Here is a 19189-nt window from a genome sequence, read left to right as displayed (position 1 = left end):
ACATATTTGTAGTATTAATCAAAACGTCTTTATGTTGAGAACAAAATCGAAAAAGTTAAGAAAATTTTTCTTTTTTTCTTTTTACTTATTTTTATTTGAATAAAATCATAAGTACTGAAATATCATAACATCTGAAGAAGTAATGCGAAATCAATGCAGTGGTCGCTTAAAAGACGACTTCCGTCCTATGACAAACCCTTGTAAAATTCAATGCTCTTCAGCCCACTTCCTGATGCAAAAATAAAATTTTCGTTGCTTTTTGGCTGCGCGTTTTTGCTGGGATATTCGATATGGGTTTGCTATAAACTTTCAAAGTAGTCTGTATATACTCTTGAATATTGAATTCATTGTATTAAATAATTCTTTCAAGTCTATGCTAATTAGTAAACTGTAATAGATACAAATGGAGAGCAGGGCAAATATTTAAATTTACAATAAACCAGGAAATATTATAAGAGTACATATTGTATAGGTGTTTGTGTACTTTAAAAAGAAATTTGCAATTCAAAACTATTGTGGGTGGTTTTAATAGAAAAAATTAAACTATTCGTGCTTGAATTAATACAAGAAAAATTTCATCAGTTGTTATGCCACCTCCATGCTTTGTCATTTTTTTTTAAATATAAACCCTTCACGAATTGCACTGAAAAAAATATTTACGTGATATTAAGATTACGCAACCTGAATTTTAGGATGCAAATATTAAGGACAAATTTCTTTAAAATAATGAAATTTTAATTAAAACGTTTATAACCAATGATTCAAAAAATTGTTTTTATTAAATTGAGGACACAGATTTTGGAAATTTGCGTCCTTCTGTTAAAGTCGCATGTCTTTGAACTAAGGAAAGTGTTCCTTAAAGTAAAGAAACATATTTTTGATTTAAAGAAATCGTTCTTAAATTAACTGAAATATTGAATCTTTAGATATAAGATAAAATCGCTTCAAATATAGGCTAAGAATTATTTGGATGATTTAGCATCTTTGGTTTAAAGTTTCTTTGGAATTAAGAAAACATTTGTTACTTTGAAGTATCCGTTATAATTTGGATTTTGCTTGTACTTGAAAAGCTTTGTGAACATACCACGAAGAGTGAATGAAGATTCAATAAATGAGATATGTATCCTAATTTTATTGATCCTAGTTTTAAAGCTAGATAAGTCGCTAAAATGTCTCAAATCATCAAATCAATCAAAACCAAAGATTGAATCTAAAGATTTTGACCTTTGCTTTAGGATTTCGGCAATGTTTCGGAGCGTTTTTATCTTTAATCCAAAGTTGCAATATCTAGTTAATTTAAAGATAATTTCCTTAAATCAAAAATGTGTTTCTTTACCTTGAAGACAATTTTCCTTACTAAAAACACAAAGATCCGCGTTCTAATAAAAACTTCATTATTTTAAAGAAATATGTCCTTAATATTCTGTAAATTGCTTGACTTATAATTTAGGTTGCATAGTCTTTCAGGCGTATTTTATACTGAAATGTTTACGTTAACCACAAATTGTAATTCCAAATTAAAACTTGACTTTAAGTAAAAATTATGCAATGTTTCAAGCAAAACCTATCTTTAAAATAAAGTCTTTAAGGACATCTCCTATTTCAATATACTTTTTAGCTTTATAGCATGACATAAAAAATCATCGAATTTAATAACAATTTCATTAATATTGAAGATTTATTTCAAAATTTTAAAGTCAAATAGGCCTCAGTTCTAGAGAATTTTCTTTTATGTAAAGATACCCATTTTTAAGTCGAATCGAATCTCCTAATAATAAGGACAAAACGCCTTCATTGAAAGGTTAATCGATTTTTTGTCAAAGAGAAAAACTTTGTATCAGAAAAATGCGACTCGCTATCGTATTTCCAGAACAAGAAATCTTTATACTCGCGACCAGGGCTGTGGAGCCAATTTATCTCGACTCCGACTCCAGCATTTTTCATCAACCTCGACTCCGACTCCGGATTCGACCCCTGGTAGTATAACTAAATCGCATTTTAATAACACTCATTTCTTCCACCAAAAATGAAGCGATATAAATTATTTATTTATGTGTGTAAAATAGCCCTAAATTTCACATTTGACGCCAATTGCATACCAACAACACTGAAAAAAGCATGCCCGGTTCCAAAGATTTTGTCTTTACTTTAAAAATTTTAGTATTGATTCCGAGCCAAAGAAGCGGAGAATACAAGTAAGGATATTTTTAAGACACAATTAAATTTGGGTTTTGTGTACTTGCTTCTAGGAAGCAAATTTTAATTTTTCTTTTTTTCACCTTTTTTCCTTCATATGCCTTTAAAAACGAGTTAACGACAACTTTATTTTCCAAATTCAGACTCGACTTTCAGTAGAAATTATGCTATGTTTCAAGTAAAAACGTCTTTAAAATAAAGTGCTGAATAACATGTCCTATATTTGAATGATTTTTTCCTTTGTAGCAAAGATGCAAAAAGACAATTTCATTAAATTTAAAGAATTTTTCTGAATTATTAAAGTCAAGTTGACCTTAGCCCAAACATTTTTTCTTTCGTGTTATGATACCCATTTTTAAGAGAAATCACCTAATTATAAGGACAATACGACTTCATTGAAAAGTTTATCGACTTTTGGACAAGGAAAAAACTTTATATTAGAGAAATGCGTCTTCTATGCTAATCAAAATTTGCATTCGTATTTTAAAGACACGAAATCTTTGACCTCACGACAATATTTTTTTCGGTGAAACCTTAACATTTTAGATGTCTAAAAGAAATTTAGTCCAATTGGCTCATATTGCCAATAAATTAAATTATGACATAAATCTACACTCTCAAAAAAAATCGCTTCTGTAATATATACCCCAAACACATTTTGCTTCAAGCATATACATTTTCAGGATTGGTCCAAACAAAATATTGTTTGTATTGTTCAAACATATTATGTTTCACTTTAAGGCATACACTGGTAGTTTGCGTGGATATATTTTTATGGCGCCAATTGGTTACTTCCATTATTTAAATTGCAGCATACTCTCTAGGTCTCTCTTTGCATATTATATTTATAAACATTTTATGTCCAAAACATGATATGGTCTAACATATTAACATATATGTCCCAAACATGTTATGGTAGTTTATGGGCATTATAAGTTTGCACTTAAAAGTATTGTGTTAAAAAATTTGAGTTCCAAACATATAATTTTTACACCCAAATTATGAAAACCGTCTTTTTCGTCCGTGTACATAGAGGCCCTGTCATAATATGAACAGACACCAAAAATTGTCGGCATATATAAAAGCACTTCCAAAAGATGTACTCCCAAAGATGTTATTTATTTTAACTACACAGGAAGTTATTTTAATTCAATTATTTATAGCTCGCTTTTTTCTTATTTTTAATGGGTACACATAAGCGTAGGAAGGCCTCTGGGGAGGGGGCTTAGACCCCCCCAGAAAAATTTTAGCCCCCCCCCAGAATTTGAAAACCTATTTAAGATTTTACATTTTTATAAAAATTAAACAAGTATATACTCGTACAACGCACAAAGTTCCACTAAAGACTTTCATGCACAATCGAATTACTTGGGTCGTGGTAGAAGTCTGATATTTATGAAATAAAGCTGTGGTTGAACTTATGATTTAGTTGAATTAAAAATAGTAATTGATATTAAAACTATTCTTTCATAAATTAATGTCTTAGCTGCGATATTTTTCCAAATAAATAATTTTTATACTTTTTTAATGCATTCTAACGCTTGTTTGAAACGTTTTCCCTCGAATATTTTCAAATATTATCGATTTTTCTATAATGGATTTAACATTTTTGTGGCAAAATTTGAATAATTTGTACCATTTTATTTATTCTTACTCTTTTTTTAAACCATTTGAAAAAAGAAAACAAAAAATTACGCATTAAATTATACAAAAATGAAGTAAAAAAACTTCCTGTGTGGAACTACCCTACGGGAAATGCATCAACCACAGAACTGGTACAGGACTAGTCCCTGGTGTGTATGGACCAGTCCCAGTTCTGATCAAAACGTATGGAAGGGACCGTCCACTTTAACATGGGTTTGTCATTGACGGAGTAAACTTACATTTTAGGACGCGTCTTGGACTCATCCCAAAGGACACGTCCTGGGACAATTTAGCAGGAGCAACCCATAAACAGGTCCTCAGGAACCAGTCTAGGACAAACTCTTAGAAATCTCTTTCAATTTGGGCTCCTAATCGAACCCGAAATGAAAAAAAAACAAGTATATACGACCGTAAGTTCGGCCAGGCCGAATCTTATGTACCCTCCACCATGGATTGCGTAGGAACTTCTACTAAAGGCTGTCATCCACAATCGAATTACTTGGGTTGCGATAACACTTGCCGATGGCAAGGTATCGTAAAACTTTTTAACACTGTCTTCTAAATTGTAAGTTAGTCCATAAGGGGTATATATTATACAAAAAACAAGGCCGATTAAATACGTATATAATTCAGTTTGACAAAATTTTCTATAGAAATAAAATTTTGACAAAATTTTCTATATAAATAAAAACTTGACAAAATTTTCTATAGAAATAAAATGTTGACAAAATTTTCTATGGAAGTAAAATGTTGACAAAATTTTCTATAGCAATAAAATTTTGACAAAATTTTCTATAGAAATAAAATGTTGACAAAATTTTCTATAGAAATAAAATGTTGACAAAATGTTCTATAGAAATAAAATGTTGACAAAATAAATTTTTTACAAAATTTTCTATAGAAATAAAATTTTGACAAAATTTTCTATGGAAATAAAATGTTGACAAACATTGCTATAGAAATAAACTTTTTACAAAACTTTCTATAGAAATGAAATTTTGACAAAACTTTCTATAGTAATAAAATTTGACAATTTTTACATGGCTGTTAGAGGCCATATACTAACGAAATGTACCAGATTTCAACCGCATCGTATGACTTTTGCTCCTCCAAGAGGCTCCGGAGGTCAAATCTGGGGATCGGTTTATATGGGAGCTATATATAATTATGGACCGATATGGACCAATTTTTGCATGCTTGTTAGAGACCATATACTAACACCACGTACTAAATTTCAATTGGATCGGATGAATTTTGCTCATCCAAGAGGCTCCAGAGTTCAAATCTGGGGATCGGTTTATATGGGAGCTATATATAATTATGGACCGATATGGACCAATTTTTGCATGCTTGCTAGAGACCATATACTAACACCACGTACTAAATTTCAATTGGATCGGATGAATTTTGCTCATCCAAGAGGCTCCAGAGTTCAAATCTGGGGATCGGTTTATATGGGAGCTATATATAATTATGGACCGATATGGACCAATTTTTGCATGCTTGTTAGAGACCGTATACTAACATCAGGTACCCAATTTCAAACGGATCGGATGAATTTTGCCCCTCCAAGAGGCTCCGGAGGTCAAATCTGGGGATCGGTTTATATGGGAGCTATATAATTATGGACCGATATGGACCAGTTTTTGCATGGTTGTTAGAGACCATATACTAACACCACGTACCAAATTTCAATCGGGTAGGATGAAGTTTGCTCCTCCAAGAGGCTCCGGAGGTCAAATCTGGGGATCGGTTTATATGGGAGCTATATATATTTATGGACCGATATGGACCAATTTTTGCATGGTTGTTAGAGATCGTATACTTAGACCACGTACCAAATTTCAACCGGATCGGATGAATTTTGCTGCTCCGGAAGGCTCCGCAAGCCAAATTTGGGGATCGGTTTATATGGGGGCTATACGTAAACGTGGGCCGATATGGCCCATTTTCAATACCATCCGACCTACATCAATAACAACTACTTGTGCCAAGTTTCAAGTCGATAGCTAGTTTCGTTCGGAAGTTAGCGTGATTTCCACAGACGGACGGACAGCCGGACAGACGGACAGACGGACGGACGAACGGACATGCTTAGATCGACTCAGAATTTCACCACGACCCAGAATATATATACTTTATGGGGTCTTAGAGCAATATTTCGATGTGTTACAAACGGAATGACAATGTTAATATACCCCCATCCTATGGTGGAGGGTATAAAAACGTTTGAAATATGTCGAACAAAAGGTTATTCTGATAATTTTATTTCACTAAATGTGAAAATTGCAACTAACTGGAGCAAAGGTACCAGTTGTGAGATAGGTCCGTCAGTGGCAATTTGCACCAATTTCCCGTAGGGTACTTTTAGTTGCTTTATTATAAATTGTCGAGTTATTTTGATGTCTATTTTTTTTATTCAATTTTATGAAATAAAACATTAGTTGAACCTATAAGTTCAGTCTATAAAGTTTTAGCTAGGGGGGCTATAGCCCCCCCCTAGGAAAATTGTCTAGCTTCGCTAATGTGGGTACATTTAATTTTTTTGTTTCAAATAGGTTAAAAACAGAGTAAGCTTTAATAAAATGGTACTAATTATTGAAATTTTGTCGAAAAAACTTTAAATCCATTCAAAATATATTTCGAATTTTTCAAAATATTTTAATTCAAACGTTTCGGACAAGCATGAAAAATCATAAAAAATTATAAAAAAATATTTATTTGTCAAAATATGATGACATTTTTTAATTCACATCTAAAACACTGAATTTGAATCACAGAGTAAGAAGTGATGCAAATTCAGTGCAACGGTTGTTGAAATGGTGGACATCCGTCCTATGACAAGCCCATGTTAAATTCATCGCTTCTGCGCCAATTTTGCACTACTTCCGGATCCAAAAAGAACATCTTCACTACTTTTTTGGCGACGCTTTTTTTACTACTCCAATAGCGTCGTATGCCATTGAGGTAACGTAATTTTTTTTAAAGTAAAGAAACAAATTTGATTTAAAGAAAATATCTTTAAATTAATTGAGATGTTTAAACTTTGGATTAATGGCAAAAAGCTTTAAATATAGATTAAGATTTATTTTGAGGATTATGCTTCATTGGTTGAAAGTTTATTTTTTAACATTAAAAAACAGTTTTACTTTGATGTATCGGTTTTAGTTTGAATTGAATTGAAACTGAAATTTAGAGAAAGAAAAGAATGAAAATTCGATAAACGAAATCCGTATCCTAATTCTAATTTTATAAAAAAAATGTATCTTTGGCTGGGAATCAATACCAAACTCCTTATGGGAAGGTCAAAAACTCATGTAAAATAGTTATTTTTTGACACAAAAATAAAAGGTCGGATAAAAATCTTAAATAGAGAGTTTTATTTATCCTTCATAAAAAAACTATTTTAGGAATTTTACACCGAAAACACGCCAATTTTATCTTATTTCTATTGCAAAACAATTATTTGTTTGTAGTTAAATGTTATTATTTTTCTTCGAAATTTTCCACAGCCAACGAAATTTTCCTTTTGTTAACTATGTCTCAACGGATGTTGTGGCACATCTCTCAATGAGATGGCTGAGCTGTGCAGTATTCACCTAATATGGGTGCCTGGTGTTCAAGACGTCAGATATCACTCTTGATATCTGCTATAACGGGTCGCTGCCTGATGGGCGAGTTTGCAAGAACTATTGGCGCGAATTATAATGACTACTGCATGAGTTGTCATGATGCGGAGTAAAAGGAATCAATTAAACACCTCTTGTGTGAGTGTCCTGCATTTTGTGTAAAGGTGGGTATTAAGTTCGAGTTTAGCCGCTAAAATCGCTAAAGTGAAAACTAAATCAGTAAGAAAAATGCATGAAATTATACGTATTTGTTGCAAATTTTATTATAACTTGATGGGGAAAAGCCCAAAGCAAATTTTCACAAAGTTTGTATTCTTTAAAATGAATTATTAAAGAAAAGTAATCGTGAAAAAATGACGTTTTTAGCGGCTAAACTCGAACTTAATACCCACCTTAAGGCGTAAGCGAATTTTAGGAGCATAGAGCTTTAAATTACTGGCGAAACTGGAAAATTTTAACTTAAGCAGTCTACTAATGTTTTTGGAACAATCTGGTTGGTTCAATCAGAGGGTGTAATTTCGTGAGTTGTAGTTAAAAAGGACATCAGGGCTTTAATTTTTCCTTCTTTTAACAACATCTCAAAATGTGGAGTATAATTTAGTTCAATTTTCGCACGACGTAGTTTATTCTTGCTATAAAACAGAAAATTAAACTCTTATTAAGAGTTTTATTTTTTCCTTCCAAAAATAAACTCTTTTCAGAAGTTTTATATTTCCGTCTTAAATAAAATTCATTTTTCAAAGTTTGCCGCTGATCTGATCATTACAATTTGTAAAGCGGTGTAATTATTTCATGATAAGTGTAAATCGAATTCAATTGACATTGTGCGTTCACATCTTTCCGTTTGGAAAAAATTATTACTAAACAAATGAATTAATACACACTTTATATAAGACTTAATTAAACAAGAAACTGTAAAAAAAGAAATACAGGTATATGAGTTTTATTTAAAACGGGAAAAAACAACTCCTGAAAGAAAGCATAAAACTCTTAAAAGAGTTTTATTTTCTGAAGAAAAAACTAAAACTCCTAAAAATAATTTTATTTATGACGGATAAGTAAAACTCTCTTTTTAAGAGTTTCATCCGACCTTCTATTTTTACGTTGAAAAATAACCCTTAATTTTGGAATTAGGAGCGTTTGTACCGAGATGAATCTATTGGTATATGACAGTATAGGTCTCCGTTGATCCCTGTTTTTCAATGTCTTAATGAACATTTTCGGTTAGGCCAAATTTCATTGGCTCAATATAATGATACTATCATTTATGTGATTGAAGACATTTCAATTAAAAATTAATTGGATCAATTAATTTCGTGATTGAATCAGAAAAAAATTGTGTGTATACACAAAGAAATGTTCATTATATTGAGCCAATGAAATTATTAATTTTTAATACTATTAAATTTTGTGATTGAAGACATTTCAATTAAAAAATTGTTGAATCAATTACATTTTTCATTGAAAATTTTTTAAAACTCAATTAAGACCTTAATTGAGAAAATTTTTGTGAAATTTTTTTCTGTGTTGTGAAAACGAGTTGTATGAATCAGTTACTTCACTTCTTCAGCACGTCTTTAAACAAAGTTCGATTTTCGGAGGAAAGATATTACAAAGTAGACCGATTAACCGATGTCCGATTTAGACCATCTAGTACAATTTGAATTTCATACATATGTCTATTACCTTTACATCTTGATTAAAGATGCGATATAATAAATGACACAATATTATTATATATTCTTAAACTCACTTGGAGACAAGTTACGTGTGATAAATTATAAATATTCATACATTATTGCCGTACTTGTCGTTTTTATTATAAATTAGACACACTTTCTGATAAATGCTTGTGCCTCCTTTGGGGATTTATGTAAAGCCATTTATCAGCTCAATTACAATTCTAAAGGCATTCATAATAATTGGCCCTAATTATGATTGTAAATTGTATAAATTACAAGCATCTAGTCATAGTTTTTTTGTATATAATTTTTAATTATGACAATAAAATATTGTATGCTGTACTCGTAGATTCGGGTATAGATCAATTGTCTAGACTTTTATTTGATGCACGGCAAAAGTTGCTGTTATGAATTTTTAACCATATTTAATTTTATTAAATATTTAGATACGTATATATTAATGTATTGAAATTACCTTTGAACAATGGACACAACTGGCCTAAAGCTCCAATGGGCCCTCGGCCCGTATATTGGCCAATAGAAAGTTCCATAAATAACAGTGGTATACTGCATATAATTAATATAATACAGTACGGCACTAAAAAAACACCTGAAAAACAAATAATTTAAATCAGAAATTGTATCAAATATTTTAATTCATTACTAAAATAAGAAGTCCATCTTAAATGGATCAACAATAAAGCACCAAAAATAAATATCTCCTACAAATTTTAGAGCCAATTTAATTAAATTCCATTCCAATATTGATATTTTTAAGATTTGTTTCCTTTACTTTCTCGTCTCGATCTGTGTTTAGTGCCTATCCTACACTACAACAAATCTTTTCGCAAAAAGAACTAACCACTATCAAATAAATTTTCATTTTATGTTCTTTAAATTGAATTATAAGACAAACCACCTGACTGCATTCAAATGGATGATTTGACATTGGCAAAGGAAAAGTGAAATGTTTGTACACTGAAAAAAAAGCATACTCGGTTCCAAAGATTTTGTCTTTACTTTAAAAAAAATGGTATTGATTCCGAGCCAAAGAAGCGGAGAATACAAGTAAGGATACTTTTATGAGTTTTTTTCTTCATATGCTATCAAAGTCCTTTACAAACGAGTTAACGGCAACTTTATTTTTCAAATTAGGACTCGACTTCCAGTAGAAATTATGCTATGTTTGAAGTAAAAAACTTCTTTAAAATAAAGTTTTGAAAAGCATGTCCTATATTTGAACGATTTTTTGCTTTGTAGTCAAGATGCAAAAAGACAACAAATTTAAAGACAATTTCATTAAATTTAAAGAATTTTTCTGAATTATTAAAGTCAAGTTGGCCTTAGCCTATAAATTTTTTCTTTCATGTTAAGATACCCATTTTTAAGTCATATCACTTAATTATAAGGACGATACGACTTCATTTAAAAGTTTATCGACTTTTGGACAAGGAAAATAACTTTATTTTAGAGAAATGTGTCTTCTATGGTAAACAAAATTTGTATTCGTATTTTAAAGACATGAAATCTTTGACCTCACGACAATATTCTTTTCAGTGTATGAATTGATGATTAATTTAATTAATTTTTTAATAGTAGCAATCACAGAATTAATTAGAAATTGAAATATACTTGAATAAAAAACAAATTGATTTCCTCCTCAATATTTTTTTTTAATTATTTCAATTGATTTTGGTCGAAAAACTCAATTAATTTTTTATTCAGATAATTAATTATTTATTGTATTATTGTTTATTTATTTATAATTATTATTTCGTTTTTAATATTCATGTAATTTTATATTTGTTTATATTTTCCTTTCCGATTATAATTATGCTTGAATTTTTCTACCATTTTCAATTACTTTTTATATGGAAATATTTTTTTTTATATTTAATTAAAATGTTGATTACGAGTATTAAAAATATAAAAAAATCAATCATTTTCTTAACTGACTGTATTTTTTAATTTGATTAAAAAGTCAATGGTACGAGTTAATTTTTTAATTGATGAACTTCAATGCAATTTTTAATTAGAAATATTTTGGTGATATTTTTCTGTGTATGGACAAATCGACAATTGAGAAGACAATGTTAAGAAGTTTTAAGATACCACAACAATTTCAATGATATCCATGGCGGAGAACATAAGATTCGGTCGTATATTCTTTTTTTTATCATATGTGTATTAAAAGTTCTCTATTTCACAGTCATTCGATATGTTCTAATATATAAGTTCAAATTCACTAAAATACAATCAGCTTATCCTAAACATACACAATAAAAATAACTAATTACATTTTTGTTTCCGTTCTAATAACCTCTTTGCAATCTCTTTTTTGTTGATGTCGTTAAGTATTCTATTAATGAAGTTAAAAATATTTTGTTTTTATTACTAAATCCGCAAATATTGTATATAGATAAGGTGGTACTTAAATTTTGACAGTATGCTATATCTTGGTATGAGTGTTTATTATTTTCGGCTACGAGAAAAAAATCCCCAAGAAATATGGCCACTCAATGTAGTTTTGGAGTTCTGATTCGCAACGAAATCAAGCTTCATTTTAAGTATACAATACAACTCCCCAATAGTTGACGAGTATGAATACACTGGTACACATCCAGAAGAATAAGAGAATGTCGAATAGCGAATAGATTTTGTATTTACTCTAATGAAGCGTAGTACTCATGTAAGGATATATTTAAGACACAATTCTCTTTTAAATATGAGTTTTAATTAATTGATATTAGGAGACAAATTTGAATTTATTCTTGTTTTCTGCTTTTTTCTTCATGGCATACCACACAGAAAAAAATGTTCGTAGTTAAACTAACGCTAAATTTAACTTATTTTTATTGGAAAAAATTTATTTGCTTGTAGTTAAATTTTATTATTTTTATCGAAATTTTCGACAGCTTAATGAAATCTTACTTTTTTTAAGTATGTCTCAAAAATTTTATGAACTAAACGTGAGTATAAAGTTCAATGACCGTACACATAAGTTCAATATGAACTAGAGCAAAAGAAGATTTTCGTACGATTCCCAAAAATAGTAAAAATGAACTATTGTATGGTTAAAATGGTCATGATTTGGCGCCGTGAACTGCAGTTAAAATGTACAAAAGGACAATAAAATTTCCTGGTTTTAAAACGCTTTGTGGAAATCTCAAAATGTGGAGTAAAATTTAGTTCATTCTTCCTATAAAACAGTTCACTTTTAAAGACGTCTTAACGACAACATAAATTTACAAATTCAGACTAGACTGGAAGGAGAAATTATACTATGTTTCAAATGAAAAACGTCTACAAAATAAGTATTAAACAATATCTCCCATTTTGAACGCCTTTTAGTAGTTATGATGCAATAAATCAACAAATTTAAAGACGTTTTAATTAACCTTAGTCCAACAAAATTTTCTTTCATGTAAAAATACCAATTTTAAAGTCGAATCACTGATCTATAAGGACAAAACAACTTCATTGAAAAGTTTATTGAAATGCATCTTCTATGCTATGAGACTATGGTCCAAAGGATGAATTCTACTGAATTTGAGAAAATCAGTTTAGATTGTGACACATTGTCCTTATACTAATTTGCATGTTTAATCGCTGAACACTCAAAAAAAGTTTATTTGAATCCAAAGAATTTTACCTTCCCTTGATTCAGAGCCAAAGGCGTTGCTTCTTTAAATTAGGGTAATTTTTAGGGAGCTATCTAGTTTTAAGTCTAGGATATATTAAATTAAAATTAGCATACAGATCTCATTATTTATTGTCTTTGTTCTTTACGTTAATACAGCTATTTATGTATAAATAGATGTCAGTTAAAAAATTAACGTTATATAACACATTCATCAAAGTAATAAATATTTTTCAACCCAGCAAAAAAATCCATCGCCAAAGAAGTAGTGAAAGTGTTCTTTTTGGATCCGGAAGTGGTGCAAAATTGGCGCAGAAGCGATGATTTTAGCATGGGCTTGTCATAGGACGGATGTCCACCATTTCAACAGTCGTTGCACTGAATTTGCATCACTTCTTAAGGTGTGATGCGAATCCAGCGATTTGGATGTGAATAAAGAAATTTTGTGATATTTTGACGAATAAATAATTTTTAAAATTTTGTATGATTCATTCGTTTTGTTTGTTATTGTTGGTTTCTCTTCAATCATTATTGTTGTTTTTGATTTCAGCTTAAAACCATGCATTGACTAAACTACAAATGTAGCTTAACCAAAAGAGGAAAGTTTTGTGTAGTTTAGTCAATGCATGGTTTTAAGCTGAGATCATAAACAACAATAATGATTGAAGAGAAACCAACAATAACAAACAAAACGAATGAAGATAGAGGAAGCGCGCTCAAAAACAACAACAGCCAACTACATTCAAATCGATGATTTGAGTTTGGCAAAGGAAAAGAGATATGCTTGTAAATTTGTTTAGGCAGTAGCCGACTATCAAACCTTTTTTCGGAAGGTTCAAGTGTAGTTCACTTTGGGTTGAGTGAATTACCCGAATTTATTCTGATAATTGGTTGATAGTTTTGCTGCAAGTAGAGGATGCTGATGAGGAATGTGGTAATTCCGAAACAGCTGTACATCCAACCATCTTGCAGTCTATAGGGCTTTGCCCAAATTAAGCTACACTCGTAGTTTAGTCAATGCATGGTTTTAAGCTGGGATCAAAAACAACAAAAAATTTTATGATTTTTAATGCAATATAACGCTTGGCTGGAACGTTTCACATCAAATATTTTCAAAAATTCGCAATTTAGGATTTTTTCGACAAAATTTAAATAATTTGCACTATTTTATTAATTTTTAATCTGTTTTCAACCCATTTTAAACAATAAAATTTTAAATTTCCATTAAAAATATGAAAAAAAGCGAGTTATAAAAAATTGACTCAAATGAACTTCCTGTGTAATTAAAATAAAGAACATCTTAGTGAGGACATTTTTGAAAGTGCTTTTAAAGTTGTGCCTTAAGAAGAACTTCCAAATTTTTTTGCTGGGAATTTAAAGAAAAATTAAAATCAAAGATGCAAAATAAGTTTTAGCCTATATTTGAAGCTTTTTATTATCTTTAATCCAAAGATTCAATATCTAATAAAGACTATTTCTTTAAATAGAAAAAAGTTTTTCTTTTCTCTAAGGAAAATTTGACTTTAACGTAGGACTGGAAAATAAAAAAATTGTGTCCTAAATGTAAACAATAAAATTGTTAAAGCAAAGATTACGAACTTTGTTTTAATTAAAACTTGTACAATTTAAAGAAATTTGTAAATTGTGTGTCCTAAAATTTAATTTGCATAATATTAAGTCAACATTTTTTGGAGTGTGATAAAAGATTCCAGCTACGTTTTTTTGGTTGTCTCATTTCAAAAAATATTTTCGTTTTTTGCTTCACGATGAGCCATAGCCTGTACTACACATAGATTTAAACATTTAAGTGTATGATAAAAACTGCTAACATTACAAATAATAACCGGATATTATAGATAATAAAATTTTATACTTTTAGTCATTTAAAGAAGTAATGCCGTAAATCACACATTTCAGACCATTTCATTTTTCAAGTTTACATCTGTCGTCAATAATTAAATTTTCAAAAATATTACGAGGACTGTTAGTGTCAGTTATATTAAATATTTGGAGAATATCATTGCTATCCATATGAGTCATTTTAGTCGATGTACAATTTGGAAATATTGTTTATTTATGAGGATGACTTTAAATGAGAGAAATAAAAAAAGTTAAAAAAGTAAATATTACGGAGTATAAAATTTTGTTAAAAATACAGGAAATGAAAAATAATAAAAATGAAACATTCTACACTAAAAAAAAAAACGAACCTTCCAAGCCACTAAATCCAATTTAATTTATTTAATTTCTAGTTTAGTTCATGGCAACTACACCGAAAAAAAAATCCGCAAACTCACGCTGAATTTTTATGGGGGAAAAATTATTTGTTTGTGGTTAAATTTTATTATTTTTTTCGAAATTTTCCAGAAACCTATGAAATTTTCCTTTTGTTAAGTATGTTATGACTCAAACATTTCATGAAAAAATCGTGGGTATAAAATACAATGACCGTCCACATAAGTTCAATATGAGCTAACCCAATAGAACATTTTTATATAATTCTCAAGAATAGTAAGAATGAACTACTGTATGGTTAAAATGGTCATGATTTGACGCCAATGATTCCGTTCGTTTCTTTTAGTTAATTTTTTCTTCTATGAGAGGGTGTAATTTCGTGAGTTGTAGTTAAAAAGTACACCAGGACATTAAATTTTTCTGGTTTTAACAACGAAATACGGAGTGATTTACTTTTTTCGGTGTATATTGTTTTAGTTAAAATTTCTCCAATAAGAGAAAGTTTCCTTGACATGAAAATAGACGAAAGTAAGTTGTATTGTTACTATTGATTCGGAGCCAAAGAAGTGGAGAATAGCAATTTAATAATTGTGTATGTACGTTAGATTAATTAACTAAAAAACAAAGATTTCCTAAATTCGTATTTCTAAAAAAATAGTTTAGAATTTTTTTCAAATTTAAAATAGCGCTAACTTCGTATGTAGCTAAAGAATTGAAAGCAGGGGATGATTTTTTTACTTTTTTTATTTATTTTCTATTCTTTTTTGCGAATTTTAATTGTCCAAAACTAAAATTTTCACCTAAACGGCCTAATTCCGTACTTTCTACGACTTGTCCAAAAGGACTGCATCGGAAGTGGAAAGAAATCGATAGGGACCCCGGGATGCGCTTTAAAAGAAATGTTTATGGAATTGTCCAAAAGGACTACATTGGAAGTGGAAAAAATTTAGGGGGATTCAGGGATGAGCTTTTAAAGAAATGTTTGTGAAACAACTTCTAATTTTTTTGCTGGACAGTTTTTATACCCACCACCATAGGATGGGGGGTATATTAACTTTGTCATTCCGTTTGTAACACATCGAAATATTGCTCTAAGACCCCATAAAGTATATATATTCTGGGTCGTGGTGAAATTCTGAGTCGATCTGAGCATGTCCGTCCGTCCGTCCGTCCGTCTGTTGAAATCACGCTAACTTCCGAACGAAACAAGCTATCGACTTGAAACTTGGCACAAGTAGTTGTTATTGATGTAGGTCGGATGGTATTGCAAATGGGCCATATCGGTCAACTTTTACGTATAGCCCCCATATAAACGGACCCCAAAATTTGGCTTGCGAGGCCTCTAAGAGAAGCAAATTTCATCCGATCCGGCATTATAACGCTTGGCTGGAACGTTTGACATCAAATATTTTCAAAAATTCGCAATTTAGCATTTTTTCGACAAACTTTAAATAATTTGCACTATTTTATTAATTTTTAATCTGTTTTCAACCCATTTGAAACAATTAAATTTTAAATTTCCATTAAAAATATGAAAAAAGCGAGTTATAAAAAATTGACTCAAATGAACTTCCTGTGTAATTAAAATAAACTTTTACGTATAGCCCCCATATAAACGGACCCCAAAATTTGGCTTGCGAGGCCTCTAAGAGAAGCAAATTTCATCCGATCCGGCTGAAATTTGGTACATGGTGTTAGTATATGGTCTCTAACAACCATGCAAAAATTGGTCGACATCGGTCCATAATTATATAGCCCCCATATAAACCGATCCCCCGATTTGGCTTGCGAGGCCGCTAAGAGAAGCAAATTTCATCCGATCCGGCTGAAATTTTGTACATGATGTTAGTATATGGTCTATAACAACCATGCAAAAATTGGTCCACATCGGTTCATAATTATATATAACCCCCATATAAACCGATCACCAGATTTGACTTCCGGAACCTATTGGAAGACCAAAATTCATCTGATTCAGTTGAAATTTGGTATGTGGTGTTAATATATGGCCTCAAACTCCCATGCAAAAATTGGTCCATATCGGTCCATAATTATAAATAGCCCTTATATAAACCGATCCCCAGATTTGGCCTCCAGAGCCCCTTGGAAGAGCAAAATTCTTGCCATTCGGTTGAAATTTGGTACGTGATGTTAGTATATGGTATGCAACAACCATGCAGAAATTGGTTCCTATCAGTCCATAATTATATATAGCTCCCATATAAACCGATCCCCAGATTTGACCTCCGGTGTCTTTTGGAGAAGCAAAATTCATCCGATCTGCTTGAAATTTGGTACGTGGTGGTAGTATATGATATTTAACAACCATGCCAAAAGTGGTCCATATCAGTCCATAATCGTACATAGCCCCATATAAACCGATCTCGAGATTTGGTTTTGGAACCTCTTGGAGGAGCAAATTTCATCCGAGTGAGTTGAAATTTGGTACATTGTGCTAGTATATGCTCGTTAACAACCATGCCTAACTAGGTCCATATCGGTCTATAGTTATATATGGCCCTCAGATAAATCGATCCCCAATCACACAAAAATTGGTCCATATCAAGTTCATAATTGTATATAGCCCCCATATAAGCGACCCCCATATTTCAATTCTTGCTCTCTACGTACAAAAAGTCCATATCGATTCGTAATTATTTGTAGACTTAACTATACATAACTTTATTGTCTAATATATACCATGTATGGACTAAATCACAGTCTTTCGTAGAAGTTTCTACGCAATCCATGGTGGTGGGTACATAAGATTCGGCCTGGCCGAACTTGCGGCCGTATGTACTTATTTTTTTTTTAATTTTTAATTTTCTTTTCGCAGTATATTAATAAAGCTATTCACTTTGTTTGTAAGGGTTTTTGGGCTTTTTCCTTCGATCATTTATAAACCACAGATTGTAATATAAAAATCTTTTGTACACTGAAAAAACAGTGAATCCGCCAGGAAGAAAAATTTTGGCTAATTTTAGAAAATGTAGATTATTTTTAGAAAATTTTAACTAAATAGTGTTACAAGCGCTGACATCACGCTGATATCTCAAAAATAAGTAAATATTTTTCGACAAATTTAAGAACATTTATTAGAGTCATTTAATTTTTATTCACTTGTTAAAGAAAAAAGGCGTTTAAAATTGCAAGAATGTCTTTAGTGCCATACGAAGTTCACGATGGGCGCATTTGTAGTAAAATTTGCAAATTTAAAGAAATAATGAACTATTTTGTGAGAAGTACGAAATTAGTAAATCGTTGAACTTCACATGTGTATAATTTTTCCCCACAAAATAAAAAAAGATATTCACGCACTGAAAAAACAGCATGTCCGGTTCCAAAGATTTTGCCTTTACTTTAAAAAATTTGGTATTGATTCCGAGCCAAAGAAGCTGAGAATACAAGTAAGGATACTTTTAAGACACAATTATCTTTTAAATTTGTGGTTTGTGTACTCGCTTCTAGGAAGCAAATTTTAATATTTTTGCTTTCTCAGCTTTTTTCCTCATATGCTATCAAAGTGCTTTACAAACGAGTTAACGACAACTTTATTTTCTAAATTCAGACTCGACTTCCAGTAGAAATTATGGTATGTTTCAAATAAAATACATCTTTAAAAAAGTGTTGAAAAACATGTCCTATATTTGAACGATTTTTTGCTTTGTAGTCAAGATGCAAAAAGACAACAAATTTAAAGACAATTTCATTAAATTTAAAGAATTTTTCTAAATTATTAGAGTCAAGTTGACCTTAGCCCAAACATTTTTTCTTTCATGTTATGATACCCATTTTTAAGTCAAATCACTTAATTATAAGGACAATACGACTACATTGAAAAGTTTATCGACTTTTGGACAAGGAAAAAAAAACTTTATATTAGAGAAATGCGTCTTCTATGCTAAGCAAAATTTGCATTCGTATATTAAAGACACGAAATCTTTGGTCTCACGACAATATTTTTTCAGTGCGTACAAACAAATGCCAGTTTAAAAATCCAAACTATAATGGATACTTCAAAGTAAAAAATGTTTTCTTAATGCCAAAAACCTTTAAACCAAAGATGCTAAATCCTCAAAATAAGTCGTAGCCTATATTTGAAGCGTTTTTGTCTTAAATCTAAAGATTAAATATTTCAGTTAATTTAAAGATGATTTCTCTAA

General features: G+C 30.5%; 1 protein-coding gene across 5 annotated transcripts in view; it reads right to left on the bottom strand.

Moving 5' to 3' along the window:
- The window catches only part of ine (solute carrier family 6 member inebriated), a 109693-nt gene that overhangs the window by 7258 nt on the left and 83246 nt on the right, over positions 1 to 19189 (bottom strand). For all 5 annotated transcript variants that reach the window (XM_075296164.1, XM_075296163.1, XM_075296165.1 and 2 more), the window contains one exon: positions 9627 to 9761. In XM_075296164.1, coding sequence (XP_075152279.1) covers positions 9627 to 9761 — 135 coding nt within the window. The remainder of the gene's footprint in view (positions 1 to 9626; positions 9762 to 19189) is intronic.

The sequence above is a fragment of the Haematobia irritans genome, chromosome 2, assembly GCF_050003625.1.
Source record: "Haematobia irritans isolate KBUSLIRL chromosome 2, ASM5000362v1, whole genome shotgun sequence".
In the NCBI taxonomy this organism is placed as follows: Eukaryota; Metazoa; Arthropoda; class Insecta; order Diptera; family Muscidae; genus Haematobia; species Haematobia irritans.
The sequence above is the reverse complement of the archived record's forward strand: the minus strand, read 5'-3'. Positions and strand labels throughout refer to the sequence as shown.